This window comes from Struthio camelus, chromosome 10, assembly GCF_040807025.1.
Source record: "Struthio camelus isolate bStrCam1 chromosome 10, bStrCam1.hap1, whole genome shotgun sequence".
Classification (NCBI taxonomy): Eukaryota; Metazoa; Chordata; class Aves; order Struthioniformes; family Struthionidae; genus Struthio; species Struthio camelus.
Window position 1 is genome coordinate 7,952,338 of NC_090951.1, and position 22,786 is coordinate 7,975,123.

The window sequence follows — 22,786 nt, forward strand, 5'->3', positions numbered from 1 at the left end:
TCTTCTCTGTGGTGCCCAGCAATAGCACGAGAGGCACTGGGCACAAACTGGGACACAGGCAGTTCCATCTGAACATGAGGAAGAACTTTCCTGTGAGGGTGAGAGCACTGGAATAAGTTACCCAGAGAGGTGGTGGAGTCCCCTTCCCTGGAGATACTCAAAAGCCTTCTGGACACAATCCTGGGCAATGTGCTCTAGGTGACCCTAGTTGAGCAGGGGGGTTGGACTAGGTGATCTCCAGAGGTCCCTTCCAACCTCAACCATTCTGTGATTATGACTTTTTTATTTACCAAAAGCCATACTTCCTCTAGAAATTTATAAACAAAGCAATTGAAAAGAAACTAGAAAACTTTCATAGCTACATCTTCCAAAATGTTGAATTCTAAAAACCAGAAAATTAAAACACAGATTTTTTGCACAATTGTTTCTTAATTTTAATAGCTCTAAAATGTAATACTTTTGTTACAACATTGGCATCCACATATTCATCTTAGTACTATGAATGTCACTTAATGTCCTGTGGAAAAGTGATCATTTACTTCCACGTTCAGCACTTGATTCATAATGTGATATGAATTAAAGCATAGGGCAAAGCCATTTTTTGATATGAACACAGAGACTTTACATGATATCTTCCCTGCTATATATTGTTTCTATGTGAATATTCACTGCACTTGCAAAGGTCCTCACTAGTCTTTTCACAAGAGCCCCATGAGTAACACTAGCAGTCCTCTTTGCACTTCAAACCTCTGCATAATTTTGACAGATTCCACATACAATTCCAGCCCTCTCTTTTAGTGGGGAAGGCCTTTCAACACATTATGCCAGAACAGAATTACTAGTAGATAATGTAAAAGTACTTGGTTCGTCTGGTACTTAGATGCAGCTTTTATTCTTAGCGTTTTCGTGGTCCTAATAAGGAAGGTCTAGTGGAACCAGTCCCAATACAGCATCTAGTCTACCATTCCCGAGAAATCACATTTTCTTACTGTTGCAGCAGGAGACAGCAGGTTGGTGTGAGAAATAATAAGTAAAACTGTTTTGGGAAATAAAGCACATTAAAGCAAATCTATCATTACTGAAGATTTAGAATGCAGGACTAGCCATGAGTCACACTAACAGGTCCACCCAGTCCAGTACCCCATCTTCAAAAGTGATTAGTAGCAAAGGGCAGAAAATGGCCTAGAGCATGTACAGGGAAACCACTCTCCTAGTATATCCTCTCTGTTTCCGGAAATAAACAATTTAGAGACTTTCTGAGGTGAAGGCAGCATCTAACAGCTCTGATTCCTGCCGAATTTCTCTTAATTCATATTTAAGACCCTGTATACTTTTGGCCAATACAGCTTCCAAAATGTAAGTTTATTTTTCTCTATACTGATTTTTAAATGAGCTTGTAGGAAATATGGCATTTCTTGCAGCAGATAACATGCAAATTTCATGTCATATTTTCAATTTCTCAGCTTTCAAATAGAATCATGGTCTTTTCTAAGGCAATACTGAAAATTAAAATACTGAAAAAGAGAACTCATCTTGCTCTGTGACAGGCAGACTCAATTTCTTCCTATCTACACACACATGTACATGCATCCACTCACTCATTAATCCTCACAGAGGGATTAAATTGATATAATTACTCCTAATTTAGAAAAATTGGAACAAAAGCAAAAGCTTGTCAGGCTAGAGAAGAAGGTGTGCAAAATATTTGTACAAAGCTTGTTTTTGCCCTCTTTCATACAGGTATTTGCCAAAATTCATGCAGGTGTCCCTTAGGATTTCAAATTGATCTGGATCAAATTCTGAGTGAAAGTATATTCTCTGGCTGTAGCCACAGAGGAAAAGGATTCTGCTTTCATTAGATACTTTTTTCAGCCCATGGTTTTCACAAGAAACCAGACACAAGAGTGAGATGCCTCTCTCTTTTTTTTCCCCCGAAGCAAGAGGCCATAAACAATCCCAATCTTGCACGTAGATCCTCACATCTACCAACTGGAGCAGCATGCTCCTGTGGGCTCATTGAGTCCAGTCTCCTGGAGGCCTTTCATAGAGGAATATATGGTGGCCTCTGCAAGCGCCTCCCATGGGATGGAAGATCCCGTGTTTGGGCAGAACAACCACTGGAGGCAATTGGGTGCCATGCTAGTATTTGGGTAAGACTTGGGCAAGATTTCTGCTTTCAGATGCCTGTAACCTGTAATTTCATGAGGCTGAGAAAAGGGAGGCATCGCATAAACACCGAGTCATTTTGAAGATGATCCCAACAGAGCATCCTTTTACAACGCCAGTTTTTGTTGTTGCTGCTTTGTTAACACACTAACAAATGGAAGATAGATTTTTGGTAGACAAATTCCACCTCTTGTTGCAAACACATTATTCCACTGGAACCAGCATGGTTACATGAATATGCCTAGAAGCAAGAACTGGCACTGTGATTCTAAAAATAACGTCTGACTGAATTTAGCAGATTTGAACTTAAATTTACGGTCAAAAGGTCATCATTTGTAAACCGTATGCATGACTAATAAAATCGTCCATGGAGAAACACATTTCTTCTCATTCCAACCAGAAACCCTGATTATTTGCATGTAAATACCAAGAGACAAACGGAAGTGAGCAGAAAGGATGCATTATCATTCTTACTTTACAGATGAGAAATGGAATAGCACAGCAAATGACTTGGAGGAACTCAGAGCAGGACCCAGATCTGGATGCTGATTTGTAGCACCAACATCAATTTGTATTTGTACTTGAATACCAAACATAAATCACCTTTTCTTTTTTAGAATCATCCATCATTTTCCTAAAGTTGGAATCTCTAATTTCTTCGAAATCACAGGAAAATCCATTTCCTGAGGGTCTTCACCTCACAGGATGCAATGACTTTCAGGAGCGGAAGAGGTTTCACTCTGCTCATGCTTCGTTTCTCTGTTACTTACCTTCTCAATCTGAAGCCCAGGTTTTAGCCTCCAAAATTATTGTAATGTAAAATTACAAGAAAAGTTAATCTGAATTTTATATCTTTCTTACTCCTACTTATTTTTACAAGCAATCTGCTTGTGCCATTTTTTGTGTCTCCCTGAAAACTATTGCCCAAAGTGATTTAGAAAAGTCAATATTTCATAACGTATGCTAGTTGAGTGAAATTCTGCCCTATTGATCTATGCTCTAATTAGTTTTCTGCATTTTCTATCTAACTTCAAAGGAGAGGGATAATAAGTATGTCCTGATTCAAAAACAATAAATGTTTAGAAGATCAAATATTAGAGTAGAAAACATCTTGTTTTTTATCCTGCAAAGGAAGATTAACATTTAACTAAGTGACTGACAGACAAATAGGAGAAACGCACAAAACACCCAAGATGTGCATAACCTCCTGACTCAAATTGGTGAATACATCCTCTGTAAAGATAAGCTTATATAAAACCCCAGATCAGAATACTTTTGAGCTTTCTGTGGATATTTAAAGCCTAAAACTGACTCATATGACCAGTATTTTTATAATTGGATGAACAAGAACACTGAAGTATTTTGAGGCAATTCCACAAAACATTCTTCTACAGCTTTTGAAGATCTTAATTCAACATTAATTTGTACTTAATTTTGTGAAAATTATTCTGAATGTTTATACTTCAGACATCTAGGAATAAAGGCTGATATTGGACTCTTCATGCTTTCGCCATTGAAATGGGAGAATGAACTCAACCTATGAACTCAAATATTTTGCTAATTTCTGTGGAATTTGATTAAGCTCCAAAACAGCACTGTGGCTATGCAAGTCACTCCTAAGTCTCTTTTCTAATCCCTCAAGTCATTTAGCTACCTTGGGATTAATAGCTTGTGTTTAGAGGGCTACACATTTTAATTGCAAATATGCGAGGCCTCAGTGCTCATGTCCACAATATACAGAAATGAAGTGTGTACAAAGGGTTTTGCGGCTAGAAGGAAGAACATCCTCTTCCCAGTGCAACATAGTGGCAGATGGGTTGCTAAATATCCATGCTGACCCTTGCCCCACTGCACAGTCTTACCAGGAAGCACCATTTGATCATGGGGTCGCATCACTGTCCTGTCCTTTGGTTTCTGAAGCCATTCCCCTCCTAAAAAACAGCTTTGCAGTAGAAAGGCAGAAAAAGAGAGCTTTTGGTTTCCTCCCTGCCCACCACGTCATTTCTGCCACCCTTCAATTTTCACCGTGGAGACCACATGAACAGAGAAGCAGGCAAAAATATAACGTATGGATGCCAAAACCCTCTAAGTGGGTGTGTAATTAGATGGGCATGATTTTAAGAAAAAGGAAAACAAAGCTCTTCACACGTCTAATTTTTCATATATGGTGTAAATTTCTAAGTACAGTCTATATAATTACAGACTAGGTTCTTGCTTCCTGAACCTGGGAAAAAAAATCCAAAAAAAAAAAAAAAAGAAATCATCACTTGGACAATTAAATATACCTTTAACAGGACTTAGCAGTCTTCGAATAAACTGAAAAATTTGTTGTTCACTGAAGTGATAGACATGATTACAAAATAGTTCCTTAAAATGGAATTAATCTTCTTAAAAAGAAACAAGACAAAAACATATTTTTAATACTGCTTATCATGCAGCACTCCATACAACGAGTCCTCAAAGAAATGAATAACTTGGATTGAAGTGTTCTGTGGAAATGAAGTGCATCTCATAATACTGGATTTGGCATAGCAAAGTCAATGTGATGGTTTCCTTTTCAAGGTATCCTGTCAATTTATAAAACCGGTATGTTGAATCTAGTCTAAACATAAGATTCCTACAGAATCTATTATGAATGGATATACTTATATTAATTTTATTTCCAGTGAAATGATTTGAGACTTCTGTACATTGCTTTGTTCTAAAGCACAACATTAAACCTGCACGTTTGGGAACTTCTAATAGTGAGATAATCACAGAAAAGCAAACTTTTAAAAGTAAAAATGAAATAGACTGTTCTGTGCATTTACACAATCTAAAAATCAAAAATTTTAAATGTCACTGCTATTTAAAACTCAATATAAAAACTATAAATAAAAGAAAATTTACTAATCTAATTAGTTTGTTAATACTAACAAAACATTAAACGTGTAAATAAAAGGTGTTAAGTTCATGGATTTCTGGAAGGATCTGACCTAACAACATAAGCCAGATCTTCCATTTGAAGTGCGAGTGGTGCACTGACTTACAAAGCTATGGATCAGTATATTTCTATGAAGGCAATTTTATTTGCTACTATGTAAACTGAGCCTACCCTTACAGCATGAGAACACAACCATCTAAAAGATACCATTCAACAAAACTTCACCTATTAGAATGAACAGCATCAGTATGAACTGATCATCTCTTGGGCATATTTTTGCAGCCCAAAGGTGCTACGGAGGTTTTTTTTTTTTTTTTTTTTCCCTTAATCATTCAGATTTATTCTTGCACAAGAACCCTTTCTGGAACTGAATGTGAAGAGAGTCCACCACATTTCCAAATTGCTTTGACACACATACTGCTATTTGAAGGTGGTACAAAGCACACATTAAATGTAGTAATAGAACTGCAAGAGAGGACATGCAGTAACCTCCTGGCATCAAGGAAAACTTCTCTCAGGTGTTAGGAGAAGTCAGCTATACAGTACTCTACCTCCTGAAGGTGTCATTTTTCCCATTACAGCAGAGGAAATTGGAAACCAAGTGCTAAGGTGAACATTGCAGAGTGGACAAACTGAAATGCAACCAAGCGCAAGGCAGTGTTTGTTACACTCAGTGCACTGCAATAAGCTTTTTTTTGTGGCGGGGGGGTGGATTACCATGTGATAATGGTCTCTTTTTACCCTCAAACTCTTATTTTCAGCAGCAATTGACAAGGCGTTTTTTTCTTCCCTCTTGCAAAATTGTACAGTTGAGGCGCATCCAAAATTAATGGCTGAATCTCCTGGTATAAATCCACTTCAACTTAGGGGAGCAAGGACAACAAACTCCAGCTGAGATTCCGGCCCAGAGCACGTAAACTGTATCTGAAAACGTAGAACAGCCAAGAAAGAGTTAAGTGCTGCCTGCCTGTGATATGACTCAGCAGGGGACTGAGAGAAAGGACAGGTCCTCTGCAGAGCACAGGGCTGAGAGAGACAAAAGGAAAGGCTTTCAGAGTCTGCAGCCTGCTTTGGTCAGGGAGATTGCTTTTTGTGTATGACTTGCCAAGCTTTCATGTTTGATTAACAGATTATGCTCTGAGGTGGTGTCTGGAAATGGACTCAGGTATGGCATGGGGACTTCCCCAAGCTGCTGAAGGAGCACTTCCATTGCTTTAGAGACATTCACACTGTACAAGGCAGCTCAGTTTAGAGATACCCATCCTGGCTTTAAATGAGATAGCTGGGATCCTGAAAGCAGCCTAGCCTTGGCTACACAAAGCTCTGTGCGAGCTGATTTATTCTGATCTTTGGCTGCTGGAGACGAAATAGGAGAAGAGCACCCGGAGTGTATTCATCAAATGCGGAAAGGCTATGAACTACTAATGTGAACATAGCAAGTACAGTCCTGGGAGGTATCAGGTAAAGGTTTCAGCATATTGGGAAGCAGTAATGCCATTGTACAGTATGCTGGTCAGGACTGTCAGAAGAGTGAAGTTCCAATTATTCACATTCAAGAAGGATGGATTCGAACACAAGTCAAGACTACTACCTGCTAGGTACAGACAGACCTGAATTCAGTCTGCCCATACAGTGTTCAAAGTGATCAGGGATGCTGAGACTCCTATTTTAGGAGACTTCAGCTTTCATACTCGCCTACTGCTGCTGCTTTGCAGCCAGCCAGCTCAAAGCCCAGGCAATGGGTATGTGTCTGTCGGGACCAATGTGTGTATGATGACCAAGGAAACAGAGAGCTTACTTTACAAGATAGTGGTATGAACAAGCAAAGCTGTTTTCAGCCTGAAAAATAAAGGCTGAGGAGAGATTTGATTCTGAGCTTGTTTTGTTTAACCATATACAAATACTGCCCAAGGGATCTAAAGGCATTTGCCCTGAAGAGGAGAGAATAGCTGCTTTAAATTAATGGGCAACACCAGCAGAAGAACAAAGATATATTAAGTAGCCACAAATAAGTCTGGAAATTAAGAAAGGTTTCTCACCAACCACGATAAAGCAGAGAAAATCTGAAGGGAAAACACAAAAAGATATTTTTAAGGAGAAATTTGATAATTCTAAGGAAAGGGTTTCTATATGTTGCCCGTGATAACAGATAACTAGATTTACTAAGGTGTGCCAGTTCTGTATCATATGAAATATCACCACTTTGGTAATTCAGTTTGAAGCACTTAGCCTCAAATATTTGCAATTTATGCAAGGGAGACGCAATAAAAATGAGGGTTCCTGCCAAATGGTAACCAATCCTGCCAGCATGACCTGCCAAGTCAGATTTATCCTTCAAATTCAAACATGTGAGATGATTGCATCTGTAACTTACCCACTCTGCTTGTGCTTCCCCTGATGCTGAACCTGAAAGGGAAGGTCAGATCACAGCTTCAGGACAGCAATCAATGCTTCTGCAGGAAAGGCAGCTTAATTTTCGCTTCTGTAAGACTGAAATGCTAAAGAACCAGCTAATAATTCTGGCCTTGTGTCTGGGGCTAAAGTGATAAAACTGTATGTTTTACAAAGCTTTGGTAAGACGAGCAAAGTTTTATGCTATAAATATTCAGAATGGAAAGCATCTAAAAAGCAAATAAATACGCAGAAAGGCATAACATCTCTCTCTCAAGTCTAAATCCTTGAAAGAATTCATGTTCCAGGTAGATATCATAGAGACAGAGACTGGACTTTAATAAAGGTAGAAGAGCGCACAGGGTTTTTGTTTTGCTTTAAGTACAGCAGTCCTGTATTTACACTAATTAAAGTAGTCCAGAATACAGCTTACAAGTTTATAAAGTTATTCTCAAAATTACTAATGTAACCTCACAGAAGCCTGTGCTGTGACTTGCGCTGAATGCACTGACATAGAGTCTTCATTCTGAAGAACTAATTGATTCATATAACAGATCAGTCCCAGTTGGCCTCATGAGTTTTCTCAGCATATTTTCTTCAGTCAGTTGCCACTTAGCTTCCCTTGAAAAAGCACATGGGAAAACATTTGTAGAGGGAGTTACTCTGTACTAACCATTGACTTACAGTTATCTCAAACATTAATTACAATGTTTTAGAGGTAGGACAAAACAATTTCCAGTTTGGGAATATATCCTGCAGTAAGCTGTGTGTTCTTGCAAACTCCTCATATTTCTTGGCAATAATTCTGTGTGTGCATAACAAGGAGTTTTTGAAGTTCAGTGTTAGCTGACTTTCTCCCTATTTTAGCAATCAGTTCAGCAAAGCATCTAAATGTTTCCCTAGCTTTAATCATTTAAATTCTAATTATATAATTATATCCCCTGTAATTACAGAACTGCCCTGCTACTCAGCAAAATGCTCTACTTAAGCAGAAGAATAAATGTCCTGCCAGAGGACTGAAAAAGAGTGTGACAAGCCTCGTCCTTGGTGATCTTGATCCATAACAGTTAACACAATGATAACAGAACGTTCTGCAAGATATTAATTTCTCATTGAAGTCTGAATGATTAATGTAATTCAATTGTGAGCCAGTACCATGTTTTCCCAGAAGGCCCCTAAAATTTCTCCAGTCTACTTCAGTGTCCAGATTGACAGCAAAGTCAGTATTTCTGAACCTCCCCTCACCTCCTCTGAACCTCCCTGAACCTTCCAAGAGAAAAAAAAGAGATAGGAAACGAACAAACAAACCAATCCACCCCAACAAGCAGCCCCTGTCCGAAACAAATCAAAATCAACAACCTAACCCTTGGAAAGAAAAGCAAAAGTAATCTCTCCTTTCAAAGCCCCCTTTTAACCACTGCAACAGGTCCTTCTCTTCAGGGGGAAGGCTACAACATACCAAGCAGAAACTGTGAGCATCCATCTTTTCTCTTTCTCTGTCTTCAGAGAGACAAGGAACTTCTGTACAACTAGTCACACTGAACAGAGAAGATCATTGAATGGTGCTCTGACTTTTTTTTTAGAAGGGTGGGAGGCAGAGAGGGTACTGATCTGGTGTGTGGAACAGCATTCAGGTCTGTTACTGAAAGAAATGGGCATGTGAGAGTTTTTTCAAGATAATTCTGTCTTGGTACTTTTTTCTCCACATCTTCTTCTGATGTTCCCTGGAACTTCTGGAAATAAGTAACCTGACTTATCTAAAGCATCCTGTCAGACATTAAAGGATGCCATCATATACTAATCATATCCCAGACACAGATGGGAAGACAATTGCTATAGTTTCCTTGCTACCAAAAACATCTATAAACAAAAATAAGCCCATTTAAACAAACAGAGGCAATAGATAAGTGAAGATCTTTGAGAATTTTCCCTGAATGAAATTTCTGAAAATGCTGCAGGATCCTCCTAAAGGAGACTGAGGAGTCAGAACAAAGAACCTCACAAAAATGTTTGAAGCAACAAGTTCTTTCCCATAAAATTCCTGAAGCAGCTATAATAATGATCTTGCAAAGTGAGAAAGGAACAATCGCAAACTTCTAGTCCCACAGGGAGCCTATTGTCTCATTAAAATATTCTGGAATTTCTGTGACATTTAGAAGCAAACTAGACAGGTTTCCCACTTGCTGAAAATGTTAATAGGCCTTGCATCTGCTAAAGCAACAGCACAAAAAGCATCTTTCTCCATAGTGGTTTTCGTTTTCTGTATTATTAGCAAAGAACTTTATGAGAATAATTTATTCAGTTAAGGTTCTTAAATTTTTCAGTGGATTAATCGAGTATTAGAGTAGTAGGAAGAGTAATATAGACCCAGGCCTTCAGCACATTTACTCTGAAATCTTGACGGCCAGTTAGCAGAGGGGAAAAACCTCCCTGTGATTCCAGAGTGAAATTTTATCCATTAGACCTATCAAGCAATGGGAAAATTATTTCCTTTCTGGTTTTAGTTATATATATTCTTCCCTTACCAAGAACCACTGGCTGCAAGAGGCACTCTCCCCTGTGGCACAGCAATCAACATCCTGTCTGGCTGGCTAGCAAGCCCTGTGTCCTTCTGATGCATAACTCCCTCCTGGATACTACACAGACCCATATCAGGGACTGCCCAGCTCGGCAGTTCTTCCCTGATCTCTGGTCTTTACAATGGAAATTCTGGTTTATTTAACTACTTATCAGGTGATAGATCTGATCTGTCCTTGTTCTGGCAGCCAACCAGGATCTGTCCTTCCTGTAGTTTCTCTCAGAGGAGACGCACAAACAATCACAGCAGAGGACCAGTGGAAGGATGCTCACTGAGTATCTGTGATAAGAGAGGAAAGAGCAGTTCCTGACAGGAATAGCCCAGCAAAGATGCTGGACACTAGTGAAGGAGACTGTGTAAGAGGAGACAGAGGGTTAATGGTGTATAAGGGAAGAGGAGGAAGAACTAACAGAGGTGAACAAGATTAGAGAAAGGAAGAGAGAGAGAACTCAAGAAATGCAGCAAGGACACTGGTATCTGAAAAAGACAAGGAGTCACTTTTCACCAGATATATACATATGCCCTGGGATTTGCAGGGGGCATTTTGCTATTTTTTTATGCTGAGGCCTGGGTCTCCTTGTATCAATTTGGCCAGGGGCCTTGCAAGTAAAGCTGGGCCTTAGGCCCCCTGAACATGCGGCCCCGTGTTGCTTTAACGGTCCTAAATTCCACATGAAAAGATTTAATATTTAAGAACAATAAAGTCAGCCATAATGCTCTAGGTTGTACTGTGCTGAAGCATAATAAGATTATAAATTCCATTCATTTCCAGAAGTATTCCAAGAGGACCATTTACTGCAAGTAGGATTATCGTTAGCTAAAAATACTTGGTGTGGGGAACTGATGAATTTATTCCTTGGATTACAGCCTTCTTTCATATGAGGCCCTGAAAAGAAGGTCTAAGGGCATAAAATTAGGGATAAGGTGTTTGGGGCTGCCTGCCAGACTTCAGTAGTCAACAGAATATTAAATTAGCATAAATAAGGCACATTAACAGGAAAACAGAAGAGGTACTGTAATTTAAAACGTTGAGATCTGCTACTCTTCTCAGGTCACAAATCTGTCCTATGAAAAAAGACTGCATAATTTAAAAAGTAAACAAACTTCTCTGTCAATATCTTAACTTTTTGCACAAGCTTAAATATTTTCCAAGAGAGGGATATTTTCTGAAAGATAATTCAAGTAATTGGTAATACAAACTGCCAGCTTCTTATTTCCTGGTTGGTCTGCTTGGTATTCCACCAAATCCATCCAATTGTTGCTTTACCATGCAATGCATCTTTACTGATGATCCAAACTATGACACACAGCAGCCACTGCTGACTCAAATTCTGCATTTGCATATTTTCCTCAGGTTTGCATGACAACATTTTACACTGCTTTCAACCCCTCCACAACAAAGGAAAAAAGCACATTGTCTTCCACAGAGAAAACATCACATACACAGTATTTGCAGGAGTATTACAGGAGGGCCATTTACTGCAAGTAGGACTATGGTTAACTACAAATACCTTGTACAAGGAGCCAAATATTATTTATTCCTTTGATTACAGCCTTCTTTGATATCAAAGTACCACCAAGGCCATTAATTTAGGAATAGTGTTTAAGGTCACGCTTGCTTCTTGATCTCTCACTACCTGCTACTGGTTTTTGGAGGTGGGTTTGGGTAGAGTTTATCGTCAGGGTATTTTTACTTCACCAAAAGCTTCTGCCAACCATTCACGCTAGTGCTTTGATGGGAAAACAGATATAGTTCCTTCACATGCAATGCTTCACATGGGGAAGTCTGATACCAAATCAAACTGCAGGATTTGGCCCATTTGAGGAATTAAGATGTATCAGACTGCTTCAGCAATGTGAATGACAAGAAAGGAAGAGGTCCAACTTACCACTCCACCTCCTGCAGAGTGAACCAGCACAGACATGCCTTCTCTTAGGTTAGCAACTTCAAAGAGCATCATGTAGGCAGTTACAAAGTTCATAGGAAATGCAGCAGCTTCAGAAAAACTCATGTCATCTGGGATCTTGTAGACAAATTCTACTGGGGTACATACAACTTCAGCCCATGCATTGTAGTTTACAAAAGCCATGACTCTGTCTCCAATCTACACAGAAGGAAAAAAATGTTGATGATACAGCTGCAACTGCAACTGTAGAACACAAGTAGTAAAACATGCGCCTCTCCTGTTTGAGCTGCAGATGACAGACCGATTGTGAAGATAATGGTGCTCTACACCTTTGATGAAATAGTAGTTAAGCTGCACAGCTTCAGACTTGTGCCATTTTTCAATTGTATTTATTTAAAAAGCTGAACTTAAAAACAAGAATATCCAAACACAATTAAAACCACCTCTGCTTCTTTGATATGTTGCTTCTCTGATGACGAAGTCTTCCAGGATTACTAGCACTAGTCATCTTTTTCTAGTAGAGGTTCTAAATTACTATTGGGGCTCTAAACAATGAAAACCAAATTCCTACCAATAACTGAAATTCTGCTTACAGAAAACAAAAGTTACAGTGATATTGATAAGGTACACGGTATAAGCAAACCATTACATCTAAGACATATTTTCCCTTTGCTTTCTCAGTCATCACACCAATTTATGAGCTTCTTTTTTTTTTTCCCCCCCTCTGTGGATTGGGAAGGGGAAGCTTGCACTCTGCTAGACGGAGCATAACATGAAAGAGTTCAAGAACCATTCACGTGGAAGCTAACATGATCTGTACCTTCTCTAGTTTTATTATTCTAATAACAGTGATTCTACCAATACATTTCCATAAGAATTGTCATTTCCATAGTCATGTGACAGAGTAGAATTTGAACCTGCAATTTTGAATATGCCCCCTTAAATATCAGAATGTATCCTTGGATTCTGAGGCACTTTAAGCCTACAAAGTCAATTTGCCAGGATTTAAAAGGGCAATGAAATATGCTCTTCTAATGCAAATTTTGCCTACTCAATTTCTATAAAGAATATGTACCAATGATATGGTATTTCTTTATGGAGAAATAAAGATTTATGTTATTATATACATTTGTTTGCTCCTAGGAACCTTTCAGAGGTCCAGACGCATCAAATTCATACATTTGCATAATAGCCTGCATTGCAGTTTCAGGTTTTTAAAACGGAGATTGTGACTCCCCACAGATGGACAAGAATAATAACAAGACATCTAGAGCTCTGAGGTTTCTTCAGGGGCACAACCAGACTTGGAAAGCAATACTTGCATGAAAGTAGAAATTGGTCCACTAGGAAAACTTAGATGAGGCACTGTGAGCAATATTTGGCCAATATATATTAAAATCTTCTCAGGCATGACTCTCACAAACTCCTGACAGTGGCTTGTTCCCAACAGCCCCTATGTATCTTTTCTTAGTCTTCTTGGCCTTTCTGTAATACACCAATAAAAATAGCATTCTTAACCATTACAGGAGTTCCTCAACGGAACCACAATGTAAGTAACATGGCAGGAATAGCATCAAACTTCAGGACTTCATATTTTAAATAAAATTAACAGAAGTCCTCTGTCTATTTGCATATCTGCCCAACGTTCTCTATCTTATATTCTACTTTTACCCACTAATATTTTGGAAATGACATATAGTATTTTGGGGTTATTGCAACTATACTTCACAGGAAAAGACTAAAGAACATTTACTTTGTGCCTTCAGGTGAATGTTTATAGCTCAGGAACATTTTGGCCTCTCAAGTACTTGTCATCACTTTGGCTTTGGGATATTGTGGGTTTGCTAAACGCTAAGGTGCTGGTAACAGTTCTGAAGGGTTTCCAGCTTTTAGAAGGAAGATGTAGGAACAGAACTGCCATTCCAATTTCACTGAAATTCCTGCTCCTTTGAGAAATACATTCAAATTAACAGTGCATTACTGGTAACCACTCTGTAGTTCTCTTTTGCTGTTAGAGAACTGCCTAAAGTCTGAATTCTGGTAAAATTAATCAGTGAAGATGTTAATATATCCTGTACCCTTGCAAACAAACAAAAATGATTACCAAATAGAAAGCAGAACAGAGAAGTGCCTCTTGGTGATTCTTTCTTAGCAATAATAAAAATTACATTTTACTACAAACGTTATGCAGAGCTTAGTCTTCATATCAGATTAGGGCTTAGTTCCTGAGGACCATCGCCACAGCTGGAGAGATTAGTCCTGTTTCACCTGAACTCAGCAGAAATTCAACATTTGCTTTTAACAGGGGAAGAAATAGGATTTTACACTGCTATTGCAAAACACGGCTCTCCTTCAATGTGAAGTACCTTCTTACACATCTCTGGCAAGATGAACTGCCATTCAATGCCTTAACTTGTCATACCATAACGCAATCACAGCAGATGAAGACAGTGAATGGCTGGCAATATCTCAGGCACAAGAAACTATCTCAGTACAGACTAAAGCCAGTAAGACAAATTTTTCAAGTGCACAAAATCCCCATGACTTTTATGGGACTTGAAGTGGCAGGGGTTTACAAAGCAAAAGAAGGCCAGAAGATGCAAGGTGCAATCTTTGGCACTCCTGCCGTCACTGTGGATGGGGGTGATAGTGTATATCAACAACAAGATAAGCATCCGGCGTGCTCCTTTTCTGTGTATGAGCATTTCTATGTTCCAGAAATAGCAGACAGAATGTTCTCTTCCGCATGGTATATTTCCCTATTGATGGGTTCACATCTGTGTAGAGCAGTTATTTTTGAGTGTTGGATCTCCTTCTAGGTCACTCAAACACTACTGTGGCTATGTAGACCATATGCAAAAAATAAAATGCTAATTGGTTCAATTGACTTGTTTCAGTTTCCGGGAGTACACTAGAGCACAAACAGGTTTTACAGTGAGTTCTAAGACATAACTTTTAAAGAGATCCAGTATATTCATGCAGTCAGGTGCAAAGTCATTCAAACACACACCATATGCTATAACCTTATGACTGCCTTTAAAAATAGCAGGAACTTTAAACTAAGAATCTAGAGCAGAGACTTTCTATACTACTGCCACAGAATACTCTTCTGTATGAAGTTGAACTATAAAACACCGAATACAAGAGCTGAACAATTGAATCACTGGAGTTTTTTTCAAATAACAAAGCTATCCTTTAGTTACTGTTTTTCACAAAAATGTTGAAAGACTATGTTTTGTTGTGGGGAGGAGACAGGGCAGGAGGGGGGAAAGGTGGAGAGCTCATTACTGAGACCCTACTGGAAACTGAATGGGCCATTATCTTTACTCAACTGAGAAATTTTGACACTCTTCTAAAGAAGCAAAAGTATGTTAACTTTAAATAAAGATATTTTAAGTAATTGCCTTCTTAAGATAAAAATACAATAAGAATTCAGAAAATGCAATTATTTGATGACACGACTGACTCAGCAAATAGCTAAGATAGGATTGATATGCGTTAAATCAGCTGTTCTTTCTTACTTGAGAATTTTTATACCTACTGTAGGAAATAAAGTGCAAGTTTTGAGGGAATAGAGATGTTTAACATCAATAATGGAACATGAGATAGGACAGAATACTGTTTGTATGTAACAGAGGTACTGAAGAGTACATAATGCCAACCAGTTACAAAAGCTTTCTTGTATACTTTAACTATTTTTCATGTATTACTATTCTGTTAGGTGAAATGGATCCTTTTCCCGAGTGATCAGAATAAGTCATATATCCAGAGTCAGAGTTCCATTATCTGTACTACATGAACGCACACAAATGTAAGACGCTATACTTAATGCAGATCTTGGTAACTCAAGATCAAAAATTGGAATTAAACTCAGCAGCGTGTGGGTTTTGAGGAACAGAGCAACAACAATGATAGCAAACATGGCCAAAGAAACTTAACAACTTAACTCAATTTCTTTTACTTTCTTAAAGCATATCAGTCATGTTTTCCAGTTCCTATTCAGTCATCAGGATATGCACACAGCAGTGACTTTTTAGGAAGGATTTAGAGGAGATGATAGCAGTGGCTTTAGAAACTAATTCAAGAGCTCATTTTCATACCTGGGAAGCAGCAAGGAAAAATTGTCCTTTCAGAGCTCAACATGGTGGAGGAAGCTGCTGTCACTGGTTGAATAGAAGGGACTGGGGGCAAAATACTCAGTGAATTGGTGATTAGTCATGCCTTGAAAATAAAGAAGATATTACCTCAAATCCTTTCACACTGTCTCCAAGAGCTTCTATGATCCCCGAGCATTCAAAGCCAGGAACAAGCGGTGTCTTAGGAGGGTTGTCAATATTCCCCTGTCGCACCATCAAATCAATAAAGTTTAAACCACTGTAAAACACAGGGAAAAATAAAATCAAGTCTATTACCACAGATCAAAGTAAAGGAGGAAAGCTTGACCAGAACGACGGGAAAGCCAGAAAGCTTCAGGGCAGCATTAAAATCCTAGGCTCCACAGCATAAGGACGGTCCAGCAGACGTTCATATTCTTCATGCATGGAACGCTGACCTTACACCAGTGCTGTACAGGCCTTGGGAAGAAGCACACATGCAAGGTAACCACATCTATCATTAAGGAGCACCCCAAAGCTTATGAATTGTTTAGGAGTCACAAGTGGCAATTCACAAAAAACACTAAAAAATTCAAGAAAATGAAAAAATATGATTTCTGTTAATGCATCACCAGCCGCTAAATAAAACCCGTTCTATTGAAAAACAAATAAACCTCACATACAGATGTTCTGGGCCACGAGCAAGCTGGTGTAACTGCTCTGATACCTTTGAAATGACTCCAGGAATGACTCTCAATATTTGTCTCAGGCAGGAGCCCAAACTTTGACAAGAACTTATTAAGCATCAAATAGGTTGTTGTTTTTAAACTCTTCCTCTTCGACAATTTTTGGACAGTTTTTACAGAAGGTTTTTGGGGTCTCTGGAGTGCTTTCAGAGTTGCCACTTAAAAAAATGATTTTCTCTTGTAGCCTCAGTTTTGCTAAAGTCTTGATGCATCTTTGCTTTGTCTTTAATATGCTATCCAATTGTATGAAAATAAAATGCTGTCTTTTTCTAGATAGCTGCAAAACCCAAAAAAGGTACCATGCTTATGCTCTGCCCCAACATATTGGTTCCTAGCACAAATGCCATACACACAGTTAAAACTTTTAATACCCCTAACTAGCTAAAATATGCTCCAGCACTGGTCCATTGTTCTAAAACAGAGCCTCGTATTTATTGTTAGCTGAAATTGCTGCATATTAACTCCCCCAACTCTATGAAGCTATGCAGCTATGCACACAGACAGTCCTACTCGCGCATATGAAATCAGCAACTGCTTGGATACATAGAATTACTCATGTACACAAGTATTTACGAGGTGGAGCTTTAGTCAGACACTAATCAAGACACAGAGATCGAACAGACTCAATAAACAAGAAGACAGAATAGATTCAAACCTAAGCATGAAGACAGGGCAGCATTCACAGGGAGATGTAGGTCACTGGGAAATAAAAGGAAATCCCACCTAATTTAAACATCTGTAATTGTGGTGTAGGTTTTTAAAGAGATTTGATCTAACAACTTTTAGCTGCGTAAAAGCAGGATTACAGATTATTTTTAAAAGAAAAAAAAAAAGTGACCTTGATGATCTAGCTTGACAACTCAGAGCAGGGGGAACCACCCCAAAACCCACATGCTTATGCACAAAGCTCATTACACTTACCATGTAAAAAGTTTGCCACAATGAGGCTGGGAGCTTTGAAATGATCTTTGGAAAGGCTACTTCCCATCCAGTGGCTAACGCTTCTATGTTGCCACTATAATGTCGATATAGAGACAAGAAATGCTGAATAACAAAATAACAAAATGCCTGCGAGGCAGTCCTCATTTGAGGAGGAAACATTACATACTTAGTGGCAAGCGCTGTCTGTGCGCATCAACTTCAGTGATGATCTTTTGAATAGACCTTTCCACGTTTTGAGCATTTTACAAAAAGTTAACTAACTTTTCCTACATTCTTCCTAAAAAGAGCAACTGGGGTTAGAACTGTGATGAATGAATCAGTGTAGGAACATGCATAGTGAGGAGGCAGTGAGCAGACAGACAGTTGGAGCAAAGACCCCAACTATTTGGTAATGACATAATATTACATACATTATTGCATCTCTTCTATAAACACTCATTCTTATGAAATAACTTGTCAGTTTTTGAAAGGGCACATATTCGCTTTTGCATCTAATGACATAATATTAGTAATTCAGTTCTTCTCTAATTCCGGATCTCTCTTCCGGGTCTTTATCCTCAATAAAAGGCAGAAATGCTAATAAAAAAGTTCACCTCTGTTCCAAAAAACTTACAAAATGTAATTCTAGGACAGATGTGAGAAGGAGAGAAAGTAGTACACGATACCAGGACAGATGTGATAAGGTAAGAAAATACACTACGCAGGTACATACTACTTAAGTTTCATGTTTTTAATCATTTTAACTGCTAGCTGAGATAGCAAGTGTTGGATTTGCAGTTATTTCTAGTCACTTCCTAGATAGTTTCTTCTTCATTCACTTCATATTTACTTTCCTATAGATTTACATGTTTTTATATCCCGCACTGCTGTATCATACATGCATTTTGGCTACCTAAAGTTTATCAAAAAGATGCAGATATCTGTGTATCTACAAGAAGTTTCATTCCTCTACACTTTCAAATAAGGTGAGAAATAAATTATTTTATTATGCAAGTCAGATTTGAACAAGGTTTATCAATAACAAGGGAGCTGAAAGCACAATTGGATTCTATGGTAACCAGCAAACCTTCCCCCCCCCCCACCCCCTTTGAATAAGCTACAGGGCCCAAAGATGAACAGCTACTTTAGTAACCATCTCCAAGACATCCAACCTTATCAAATCCCTCATTAAAATTCAACTTGAAACAGATATGGGAAAATGGAAGTTTGGCTGCACAGAATATCACAGGACAACCTGTCTTATGAAGAGTGATTGTTTTAGAGAATAAATATAATTTATTTCTTGTATTAGTGCAAACCAGCATAGCTTGTTCTGATGTGTAGTGGGTTCAATCAAGTGATTCTTGAACTTTAAGTAAAGGCATATGCAGAGAGGAAAGTGTAAGTGTAAATTGGACCAGTGAGAAAAAGGGCACAATTCCTTGCAGTCATAAGTGTGTTTTCAATCCCAAATCAAGAGCTAGATGTAAATTAAGATACAGAAGGATACAAATTACCAGGATCAGCATATTGACATAGGAGCTCTACAAGAACCTTTCTGTGAAAAGGCAAGGATATTAGCATGAACTTCACAGATTGAACTTTCTGTCCATTTCTGGGAGCAGAGTTTATCAAACATAGGATTATGTTTAGATCTAATTTTCTAACTCTGCAATGACTTGCTTAACATCAGTTCTCAGGATCTTGAATGACATTTTCTTCTCTCTCAGTTTAGCCTTGCTGCCTTTAAAAAAACAAAAAATAACACACACACACACACACACACACACACGGCAAGTGCTGGGGACACAATATTGTATTCTAGACTGCTTTCACTGTCAGAACTGGAGTGGTCAACTTTCTTCTCCTTGCTCTGTCCCATCCAATCTAGGATGTCCAATACCTTGCAAAACACCAAATCTTGCAGACTGTCTTCCATGCTCCAGTTTAGAGAGGTGTTGCTTCTGATTTAACTGTTTTTCCTATTTCATTGTAAGTCTCTACTGAAAATAATTACTTAAGTCAATTAAGTACTACAGAGCAGGTAAGAAGAGTACTGAGTTCTATATTCTTAAACATATCCTTCTTCTTACCTTGGCCAGCAAGTTGCCTTAAAATCTTAAAACTTTCCACTTTTTTTTTTTCATGATCAGATCTCACACTTTTCTTTTTATCTAGAGACACCCACAATATATGAACAAAACTCCCTTTAAGAATAAAATTGATACACTGTCCTACTTCTGCTATACATAGGATTTCTTTTATTTGCTACTGGCTTTTTTTAAAGTGCTGTTATCTCACAAACGCCAAGAAGTCAGAGGGGTCACTTCTGCTTTGTTCCTTATGACGCACATGTATAGCATCACAAGGAAGAAATAATTATAATAGAGAAAAAAAAATTTAAAAGGGAGGTAATTACAGGAGACCGTTTCTTATTCACACATCCTATATGACATATCCATTTTGGTTTGTTCTAGCTATTTGTCTGATCTCATAAACAGTATACATACCAGTATTTTACAGGCTTCAGATTATAATACAAATACAGCAATTTTAACTTCTCTGTCATTATCAATCAAAAATGATTTCAGGAAACATGCAGAAGCTGTGACTCAGCTCGGACATCGATGGCTGTTCCATTTCTTAGTCACTAAATGAGGCTAACATATGACTCATCACAACTGAGACATTTTCAGTTGGATCACTGATATTCCAGATCTTCAAAAAATTATTCATCTGGCTCAGTGCTAATAGCAACATAACCTCCATCTCCTCTATTAATAGTTCCATACATACAAAATGTATACATATAATTAAACTTGTTTCATTCCTCAGTGAATAGAGACCAAACACGAACTTCTACTTTTTATCCCCAACGCGTATTATATATCATATATTCACATATTGTTATTAAAATAAAGAAGATTCATTTTCTCCCCAAGTTACCTCTATAATGACAGTCAACTGCAAAACTGAGTTAACTAAAGACATTACTTAGCATCAGCATGGCTTACTGGAGCAGCTCATCGTTGACACGTTCTGCACTTTGTGCATTAGTGCGTATACTATACTGGACAAAGCAGAAAGACATTTTTCTCACCTAGTCTCCCAGACTAGATGGTAAGTCCAGTGTCACCCTGATCAATCTTCTATATTTACAAACTTAGAACAAGATCATCAGCAATTTGAGTTTTGCCCTGTTTCGAAGCAAACTTTGCTGCCCTAATCACACTTCATCCCTGTGGCCGCTTGCAGCTGGGAACAACAAGTAGACTACATAGCCTACAGGCTCCTCCAGCACGAAAGGAAGCTACAAAAACATGCAGAGTATTGTATTTTATCTGGCAGCAACTATGAAGCAGTTGAGAGGCTCTACTGATGTCATAAACAGCAAGCGTACAACTCTTGCGGCTCACTAATTGTAACATGACCCTGGGAAGCAACTGTCATTGCAGCAGGGCTGAATATTTCTATTTTACAGCCAAGGGTTCTTTTGCAGATAACTTATTTGTGATACACACATACCTACTGTTTTGAAGAAATGGGAATTCATGCAGGTACTGAAGAATGCTGTAAATCCCTCAGACATATAAAAGGAATACGTCCACATGTGCTCAGAACACGTGAAATTTTGAATATTAACTTCTGTTAACTCAATAGCTCAAAAATACCACTCAGAAGACAGCAGCACATCCTCTCAAGCAAAATGACAGCCTTGCCTGACAGCAAAATGAGCTGCTTGACAGCTACTAAGCTACCAATATTTCTTATATTCAGTATCACCTAGCCTGGTATTTCTTGCATTTCCTATTGTGACTATTAGGGAAAAACAAAAGAGAAGGTAAAAATACCAGCCTTTCATCTCTTATTTTTTCTTTCAGACGGATGGATACCACTACTTTTCATGGGTGATACACCGAGGTGGGGAGAAATACTCGCACAGGTCGCAAACCTTATGATTCCGATAAACACAAGATGGAAAAGCCACTGCCTAAACAGGCAGAGACATTCAGCTTTGTTAACCTACCTGAGTGCTCCAAGATCTGAGGCACATCCATTGGCTACATTGTTCAAAGCAAACTCTCCGCCCTTCAACAGCATCACTTTCAGTGCCAGTCATTTATAAAATAAACAACTCTGCCTTCACCTTGGCATTTACTTGCTAGAAGCATCAAGATTTTTACATAACAGAGACAACAGAAGATAACTCTTTATCTAGGTGTGATTAATTTGGTCTTTGTTATGCACTGAGTTGTGTAATAAGAGCCTAATGTTGTCTCCTGTCCCTTGAAAGGGAAAAAAAAATCTCATTTTCCTGAAGGAACATGTGCACTGAGAACTGGCTATCTAGGAAGAAAAGTCTGCTCCAATTGCCTGGAAAAAGAAATCAGCCTTCTAGGAAGGCTCAATTCAGGATCCTACCAGATCGCTAGCCACTTATCAGCCAGGCACAGGAATTAAAAACTGGTAAGTTATCCTCAACTCCAGCTATGCTGTCACACAAGCTCTGAAGAAAAATGACAGTGACAGAGATAAGCGATTCCCAGGAGAAAAATAATAGCTAATGCTACAAGGGAAAGGAACAGGTGCTCGGCAACGCACAAAAGCTTGCATTAACGTTTCTCAAGGAAAAAAAAAAAACAAAAGGATACAATTGGCTAGTTTTTCCCTCATTTCTCCCAGCTGCTACCCAGAAAATGAATGTTAATTTCCCCCCCCCCCCCTTCCTTCCTAGCTGCTGCGGACAGCCCAGCGCTGACAGCTCTCTCCCTCGTGCTCGCCCGCTACCAAGCGGCTCCTCAACGTTAGACCCGCCGCTGCCGGGTCCGCCGGGCGCCGCCGAGGGGACATGGAGGCCCAGCGAGACGGGCGCGGGGGGAGCCGGCGGGCAGGGCGGCCGCGGAGGCAGCGCCGAGCGCGGCTCGGCGCCCGGGGCGAAGCCACAAGTGAGGGAAGTTGCTGCCGCAGCTCCCGCCTCTCCTCAGCTCGGGGGGCCCCGCGCCCCGCCACCGGCCGCGACCGGCCCAAACCGGCGCGGACCGGCCCTGCCCGAGGGGCCG

The 22,786-nt window shown here is 39.1% G+C and overlaps 1 protein-coding gene and 1 long non-coding RNA gene across 4 annotated transcripts in view; both read right to left on the reverse strand.

Annotated features, from left to right (window-relative positions):
• Window positions 1-22,786, reverse strand: part of VAT1L (vesicle amine transport 1 like) — a 74,225-nt gene that overhangs the window by 38,656 nt on the left and 12,783 nt on the right. For 2 of the 3 annotated variants that reach the window (XM_009669502.2, XM_068956218.1), the window contains exons 2-3: window positions 16,210-16,339; window positions 11,948-12,163 (exon numbers count right to left, since the gene is read on the reverse strand). In XM_009669502.2, the coding sequence (XP_009667797.1) occupies window positions 11,948-12,163; window positions 16,210-16,339 (346 nt within the window). Of the gene's footprint in view, window positions 1-11,947; window positions 12,164-16,209; window positions 16,340-21,753; window positions 22,708-22,786 lie in introns of those variants that run through there. The other variant, XM_009669503.2, reaches the window with a different exon arrangement.
• Window positions 1,893-11,924, reverse strand: LOC138068498 (uncharacterized). The gene is made up of 2 exons (XR_011143331.1): window positions 7,464-11,924; window positions 1,893-6,013 (listed from the first exon to the last, which is right to left on the reverse strand). It is a non-coding gene; the product is annotated as an uncharacterized lncRNA (long non-coding RNA).